Source organism: Penicillium solitum, assembly GCF_028829755.1.
Source record: "Penicillium solitum strain IBT 25940 chromosome Unknown utg000005l_segment0_segment0, whole genome shotgun sequence".
Taxonomy (NCBI): Eukaryota; Fungi; Ascomycota; class Eurotiomycetes; order Eurotiales; family Aspergillaceae; genus Penicillium; species Penicillium solitum.
This window is the reverse complement of record NW_027072125.1, coordinates 2,383,821-2,391,839: the sequence shown is the minus strand read 5'-3', so window position 1 is coordinate 2,391,839 and position 8,019 is coordinate 2,383,821. Positions and strand designations below refer to the sequence as shown.

Genomic DNA, 8,019 nt, shown 5'->3' with positions numbered 1-8,019 from the left:
GTATATAAACCGTAATAACCTATCGATAAACCGCAATAACCTATCGATAAACCGTAATAACCTATTAATAAACCGTAATAACCTATCTACAACCCGTAAAAAACCACTAACTCCTCTTAACACTTCGCAACCATATATAATCATCAAAATAGTAGCTTTGAACTTAGATATAGCCTTACCTCTAGTGCCTTTCTAGTTAAAAATAATACCTGATTTTAAACTATAGAATTCCCTATCGAATGATACTAATAAGATATAATAATAAGGGAAATCATAAACTATAGAACCCTAGCTTTTACTTCGAGGAAAATCACTTAGCTTATACTATATTAAATATATATCTCTATAGCAAAACATGTAAAAAATTACAATACTTAATTTAACACACTACTTTTACTCAAAACTAATAGGAAAAAAGGCCAAATAATACAACCATAACTAAATTTTAATAATATCTATAAAGTAATATAAAATTCGAATGTTTTATAGCCTATCCAAGATAATAGTTGGAAGAGTACCTAATATAAGGTTAAAAAACAGTAATTTATAGTGATAAATAAACAGAATTATATATACCAAGACCTTGAGTTTATGCAAAAATGGGTTGTAAATGGGTTTTTTGGGGCCCTAACAGAACCCATCAAAAACCGCAGTGCGGTTGCGGTTTGGGGGTTGGGGCGAAGGTTTGGCCCCAATTGCGGTTTATGGCGAAGTCTAGCAGCACCGGAACCAAAAATTGGCTGGTGCTGCGGGACTTGTCAAGGCCTATATAAGAATATAGGTATAGTTTATAAACCTCCGGAATTCGTATACTAGATATTAGATATATTAAATAAGAATATAAGAAAAGAGAAATATAGCTTTAATATAATATTAATTATATAAAAAATAAAATAAGAATAAGATATTTCTATTTATATTTATAGTTATCCTATAATATATACATACTTCCCTCTATTATAAATATATATTTCTAATGGCCTATAGTTAATAAATACCTAGAATAGTTATAAAAAACAGTTATTCATTATAATGATTTAGTATCGTTATAAATACCAAGGCCTATATTGTATATAAAAATAGGTTCAAATAGGTTCAAATAGGTTCAAATTATTAGGTTTCAGGTTGGGTCGGGTTTTAGGTCGGGTGCTCCGACCCAAAATGGGTTCTGTCGAAGTCTAGCACGGTGAGTTACTGCATACTACTATAAATAGTAGTCCTAATGATACTCAACCTCTACTACTTTTTAGTATAGTTATATAGTATCTTTGTTCTTCTATATGGGTATCCCTACGGAGGGCTATGTAATTTGAATTCCAAAGTAAATGGACTCCTTCCTCCAACAAGACCTAGCCGGCAACAATCCGAACAAAGCGGAGTTTATTTAAATTAGTCATCGGGGTATTCATCCTTCATGTTACTAACAAACTTCCTGTCCCTCTCATCCCATCGTTTGAAATGCTTACCCGCAATGGCAGTCAAACTACTCGGCAATTCCGTGAAACGAGGCAGAATTATTCCAATATTTTCCTCGGCCACATATCGGACACTTCGATCCGCCACACTATACATCCATTGTTAGCCATTAGCCAAGAAGAGGACACAGGTACAACCCACAGCACATGATAGAAGCTTTGGTGCCTGCCAGCCTCTAATCGATCGATCCCCATTCTCCTCATCCACTGTTCGTCGGCGCCACATTCCAAGTCCCAGCCCGTGATAATAGCCTCGTAATGATAGCGACGATGGCGGAAAATCTGGCCCACTTTGTATTTTATATTTGCATTGCCACCGGTTCGCCTCCGAATCTGTTTTGGGATCTCATCCACAGCCCTCATCACATGAAGGCTCTCCAGTATGTGCTCATGCTCGAACAGTCCATGAAACAGAGGAGCGATGTACTGCTCGACTAGAAACACATCAGAAGGAAAGTCTGTAGTGAACAGTTCCATGAGCCATGGCAACTGATGGCGTAGATCCATCGGCCTCGAATCGCCCGACAGTAGCATCACAGACCAGAGCGCTGCGTACTTTGCGCTCACAACGTCCATCGAGGTGGGTCGCGAGGTCGGATTTTGAGGCTGGACACGAATCGAGTTCAATATGTTCCTACCACAGCGCAAGATAACGCCCGAGGCTGATGCTTCACCCAGAGTTGCGGTCTGGTCCACGTTGGGCATACCCAGGAATGTTAATTGGCTGCGCAGGTTTGAGATAGACGTTTCTTTCGCACCCCGAAACGGGTCCAAATAAAGGGGCTCCCCTGGCTCCATCCCACTCAAAGCATTGCCATTGATGTCTGAGCCCACCTGGGGGGTAACGATCACATGTACATGGAACGGAAATCCACAAGGACGGGCGTTTAAGCCTACCCCCTGCGCAACAAAGCAGTATATCGCAGCTGACACCAACGGCAGTGAGTTATGCTCTGGATCCTTTAGAGCCAGCCCTAAAAAGTTATGCTCCAAAGAATGATATTCCCGCTCCGGATTTATCCCTGTGAGATCATTCACCTCTAACCAGGATGCTATGGCTAGTGCCTTCCCACGAGGGGTGAAGAGGTAAAGGTCCGGGTGAGACGCGACAAAGCGGTTGAGGATCTCATCCAGAGAGTCTCGTATCTGGATCAGAGTCAGGTATAGATTTGTCTAGGGGTTACACTGGGATAAAACCTACTTCATCCAAATCCCCAGTTCCACTTTCAGGTATAAAGAGATCAAAGCAGGCCAAGGCTCTGTCGAGTGACACGGGTTCTCCGCGTTTGAGTTTCGCCCATTCCGGTAGGGCAATGCTTCGGTGCAGGCAAGTCAAGAGCGCGTGGGCATAGTACCTTTTGTGATTGGCACAAGGCACTGGTCAATTCAAGGGAAACACATGCCAACTTGCATAGAATCAGTAGCCCACCTTCTGGCCAAAGAATCCTCCCCGGACTCTATCAGGCTATATCGCAGAAGAGTATCCTTTGTATCGTATCCCATATCGACAACACGGCGAAACTTCTCGATCCGGCCGATCTGGCTCACAAGAATACTATCAAGAAGCCGAGTGACAGATCGATCAACCTGATATTTGAACACAAACAGGGCTTTCCAATTGGTTGAATTCACTGGGCAGGCAAGCTTTCTGGGCATATCATGTCGCCCATCCCAGAACTTGTAATGCGACTGGCAATGGTGACGCCATAGTAAACGCTCATTCGTTACATTTTGAAATCGACTATTGGTTTGTTCGATGGCAGCGCAGGATTGAGGAGAAGAATAACATAGAATCGAATGCAGGATCTCGTCTGGAAGATGGATTAAAGACCGAACCATCCCTGAAGGTGGAATATTGATGATGGTTGGGGGGAGGGTAAGAAGACAGGAAAAGGCAATCAGAACGGAAGAAGAGCCGGTTTACATTCCTTAATAAGTGCAAGAGAAGAAGATCAAATTAAAAAATAGATCAGAGAGTTAGAGGAAGATAGGAAAATAGGACAATAAGAAAATAGTAGAAGGTAAGAAGGCCCACAGGCCTGAAGATGTTTCTCCCCGCTTTTGTTATCTCTCTCTCTCTCTCTCTCTCTATCGAAGACGCCAAGCCTTGAACTCTCATCGTTATGTTTTTTTTTTAACTTCGTTTTTTTCTTCTATTCTTTTGCTTATAGACAACCTATAGACAGTACTTCCACTCTTCGTACCAATGATCTCTTTGAAATATTTGAAATTAATTACTAAAACAAAAAAAACGTTTTGTTTCAACCGCGAGCGAGTATTGCGGTATTCACCATCTTCCCCCCCCACCCCACCATTCTTTCTCTCCCTCTCCCTCTAACACATCATGGGTCAATTCCATTCCACTAGCCAGGCTAGCTCAGGCACTTCAGAACAATCAGGCCAGAAGACCGACTATTATGAGCTGCTTGGTATAACCCGTGGGGCAACTGATGAGGAGTAAGTTCACATGGATATGCAGTTATGGACATAACTAAAAACTGGTCCGACCTCTCAGGATCAAAAAAGCATATCGAAAAAAAGCACTTGTATTGCACCCAGATCGAAATTATGGGAATGTTGACGAGGCTACGAAGCTGTTCGCCGAAATCCAATCCGCTTATGAAGTACTGGCCGATCCCCAGGAACGAGCATGGTACGACTCCCATAGCGATGCATTTTTAGGGACCAGCGGAAATACCGATGATCAGCACTCGTACAATGTTCGAATCACAACAGCCGAAGATGTCCTCAAACTCTTTTCGAAGTTCAGTCCTCGAATGGAATTCTCCGACTCCCCAACCGGATTCTTTGGTGGTTTGCGAGAGCAATTCGAACAGCTCGTGTTGGAAGAAAGATTGGCCTGTCAGTGGGAGAATCAAGATCCTATCGAATATCCATCATTTGGATCTGGTAATGATGATTTTGAGACCGTTGTACGGCCCTTCTATGCCGCATGGACCGGATTCTCCACCCAAAAGTCATTCGCATGGAAAGATGTTCATCGTTACTCCGAAGCGCCGGATCGTCGAGTGCGACGAATGATGGAAAAGGAAAACAGACGTCTTCGGGAGGAAGGCATCCGAGAATTCAACGATGCTGTCAGGTCCCTCGTGGCTTTTGTCAAGAAACGTGATCCACGGTACAAAGTCAATGCCCAAAGTGAAGCTCAACGCCAGGAAACTCTCCGCCAGTCTGTGGCTGCACAAGCTGCAAGATCACGAGCTGTGAATCAAGCCAAGATGCGGGATCATTTCCTCCCCGAATGGGCCCAGTCAGAGCAACCAGTGGCAAGTGAAGACCAGGAGAGCGAAGAGAGCGAAGTCGAGAGTTTTGAATGTGTGGCATGTCACAAATATTTCAAAAGTCAGAAGCAATTCGAGGCGCATGAACGTAGCAAGAAGCATTTGAAGGCAGTCAAGCAGCTATGCTGGGAGATGCGAATGCAGAACCACGAATTGGATTTGGAGTCCACTGATGACCCGAGTGCCAATGCAGTTACAACTAAACCTCTTGAGGTTGATGACGGGGAAGATGAGGTTTCTGCTGCCTCGGATGTCGATCTGGGATTAGATACCTCTGTGAAGAACCACAACATTGATGCTGAGGATCGAGGAAGTTCACACGGTCTAGAGAAAACAACTCCTCTTTCCGAGCTAGAGGCAACAAGTCCTCCTTCCGAACTAGACACCCCAACATCTTCGCACGATGACGATTATGCCTCCAGGGAATATGTCGAGACGAGGCTCCGTGCGGATATGGATTCTTTATCCACGGGCGCCGGAGACTCCTCTGATATACCTGATAATCTGGTCTCTTCGGACCTCACTGAGCAGTCACCAGCTCTCAAAATGGGCAAGGCCAAGCAGAAACGGGCGAAAAAGGCCGCGAAGCAGGCGGGTCAACCCACGGGGTTCATCTGTGCAAATTGCCAGGCTCCCTTCACAACCAAGTCTAAATTATTCGATCATATCAGAGACCTCGACCACGCACAACCCTTGACGGGGTCTGTTGCTAAGAAGGGGAGGAAACACTAGTAATACATACGTGAGCCTCATTTACCGTTTTTCCTTGTACAAAAAAAAAGTCCATCAACTCTTACATTTCTATTTTCTATGGGTTTAACAAGGTATATATGCCGGGGAATCTTCCCTTTCTTCCTAACACAACCCCAAACACCTAACCTAAGCCAGCCCGTGAGTTCTTCACGACCTGCGCGACAGGCTGCAGAATTCCCTTGTTGTCGGCGGCACCCAGAGCAGTACCTGTACTCCACCCCATCTTCTCCAGCATGGCCCGCCCTCGGTTTTCAGCGCCGATTTCCGGAGCAGAGGCGCCAACCACATCGCCATCCATATACGACGCAGCACCGGACTTTCCACGCTTGGCTTGGGAGAATTTCGGCACTTCCGTGCCCCATGACTTGAACAACCGACGGTTGAACTTCCTCCCGGATAAGAGCTCGTCAACGTTGGATATAGTCTTCGGTGTGTATCGCGGGGTGCGTGCCGTCTTATTGAGGACCGGGAAGCGAGAAAGTCCATGGCCGCGTGATTGTGATTTCAAATTCAGCGCATTGGCCAATTCATGTATCAGCTTCCTGCGTTGCTTCGTCATGGGCGGCAAGGACAGGCTATATTGAAGTTAGCTAGGTCGATGAGGATGAGCAGATATAGAACAAACCTATTTTTAGCAGACATGAGGAATGAGCGAATCTCGGTCATAAATTCCTCCATGTTCATTTCCTTGGGGTACTTGACCTTGAGGTCTGGGTGTCCTGCTTTTCTGCCCAGTAATCCCTGCGCCCGGAGCTCTGCTCGCTCCATCTTCCGCAGCTTCTTTTTGGTCCGGTCATTCTGCCAGGCTTCCTGTAGCTCGACTTCAAACTCACTGTCGGATAGTACCACGTCAGGGATGGATTTCTTGCCCTTGGCTTTTTTCCGTAGACTTGGCCGGTCAAAATCCATAATGTCAAACCCGAAATATGGGTCAGACTCAAGAGCATCCGCAAGTGCCGATGCCGATGGAAATGAAGGCTTTCCATAACGGGATGCCTTCTTGGTGGACCCAGAATATCCGATCGCCAAGTCCTCAAGCAGCACGAAGTCTTCCAGTGTGTCGTCATCCGATCCAGATATGACCATATCGCCCTCGTCATCTTCGCTTGATGTTGGGATCGAGTCATGTTCGGTGTCGATTTGCATTTGAGCTAATGATCTTGGCGATTCAATTTTGGAGCCTGTGTGGCTCGGCGCCGACAAGTCTAGTTGTGTTGCGGCTTTTTCGACGTCAATGCCACCTTCCAGGTCAATCTTTGCACCAGATTTCACTTCCTCATGGTAGTCATTGTCGATGTTGGCAATATAATCGGCTAGTGGGTCGGTCTCTTCTTCCGGTGGCCAGTCTGGTCTCTCTGTGTTGGATTCAGGGTTGTCTATAGGGGTAGCGGCGGGCGAAGGATCCCGGGGCGTGGAGCCCAAGGTTGGTGTGTGCGATTTTTGCCTAAATGCAACAGTAGTCGTCTGCACGATTTCTTGAATCTCGTTCTGATGCGTTTCGATGAGAACGGGTTTTGTATTCCTCCTACGGCCGGTGAACACAACCTCATCCTCACTCGAGTCGTCTATGTCCGATAAGTTCGACTGCAATACTGGGTCCGGGTGTTCGGTATGAACAACTCCTTGTCCCTTTGAGTCGAAAACGAATGGGACCTCGAGGCTGGCCTTTTTGTCCTGTATATTGTCGGTCTTTGGTTCTTCCCGGTCCGTGTCTGATTTTGTCTGCTCCTCCTCTGCTTGTTCCAATGTCGGTTCCAGGCTTCCCGCGCTCACAAAGTGAACGGCTTTATGGCGAAGGTTACTATCTGACCATGATCGCTGATGGGTTTCAGTATTCCGAGCTTCCTGCTGCATAGTAAACTGGTGTGGTGATGGGTCTTTTTTTTTAGAAAAAAAAAAAATTAGTATTCATCAAAGGAATAGGAGCACATTAATTACCTCTGCCCATCGGTGCCCGCCTAGTACGGGCCTTGAATTTCCCATGTCGGGCCATGTGTGTTGGTGAATCTGATCTGTTGGGGAAAAAGAAGTGACGGGGGGGAGGGGATTCTTTTGCCTTTGGGTCGGGTCCGGGCGGTGACGGACCTCCAGGGCTGCTACAAAAAGTGTAACAATAACAATCACATAGATAAGTTCTATAAGACCGATTTTTGTCTTTTCTTTTCTGAATTTTATACATTTTATATATTTTCCGCTAAAATGACTTCAATTGTAGAGTATAGAGCACATGTCAAGTGTAGATTGTTGTTTACATTGTACGGAGTACATAGTCGGTGACGTCTTGGCTCGTGACTGAAGATGACCCCCTCATCTGGAGCATCATACCCCCGAGAAAAGGACGAACTTATTGTCTGCATTTACCGTTGGTCTTTTGTATCTTCCTTTTTGTTTGGGTTTTTCACTTGTTCTTTTTATGGTGATCTGGGTTGGTTGCTTGATTTCGAATCCCCGAATTAACTTCCAAGTTGGAGAAAGACGGATATATATAT

The 8,019-nt window shown here is 45.3% G+C and overlaps 3 protein-coding genes across 3 annotated transcripts; 1 reads left to right on the top strand and 2 right to left on the bottom strand.

Moving 5' to 3' along the window:
• Positions 1–1,389: 1,389 nt before the first annotated feature.
• N7455_008539 (uncharacterized protein) lies at positions 1,390–3,314 on the bottom strand (the record flags this gene model as incomplete). The annotated part of the gene is made up of 4 exons (XM_040960459.2): positions 1,390–1,564; positions 1,618–2,621; positions 2,677–2,830; positions 2,905–3,314. The coding sequence occupies 4 exons, from the start codon at positions 3,312–3,314 to the stop codon at positions 1,390–1,392; spliced, it is 1,743 nt and encodes a 580-aa protein (XP_040809095.2).
• Positions 3,315–3,819: 505 nt separating this feature from the next.
• On the top strand, positions 3,820–5,509 carry N7455_008538 (putative C2H2 finger domain protein; the record flags this gene model as incomplete). The annotated part of the gene is made up of 2 exons (XM_040960429.2): positions 3,820–3,932; positions 3,991–5,509. 2 exons carry the CDS (start codon positions 3,820–3,822, stop codon positions 5,507–5,509), a joined length of 1,632 nt encoding a protein of 543 aa, XP_040809083.2.
• A 142-nt stretch (positions 5,510–5,651) lies between these two features.
• On the bottom strand, positions 5,652–7,384 carry N7455_008537 (uncharacterized protein; the record flags this gene model as incomplete). The annotated part of the gene is made up of 2 exons (XM_040960430.2): positions 5,652–6,105; positions 6,156–7,384. 2 exons carry the CDS (start codon positions 7,382–7,384, stop codon positions 5,652–5,654), a joined length of 1,683 nt encoding a protein of 560 aa, XP_040809123.2.
• Positions 7,385–8,019: the final 635 nt, after the last annotated feature.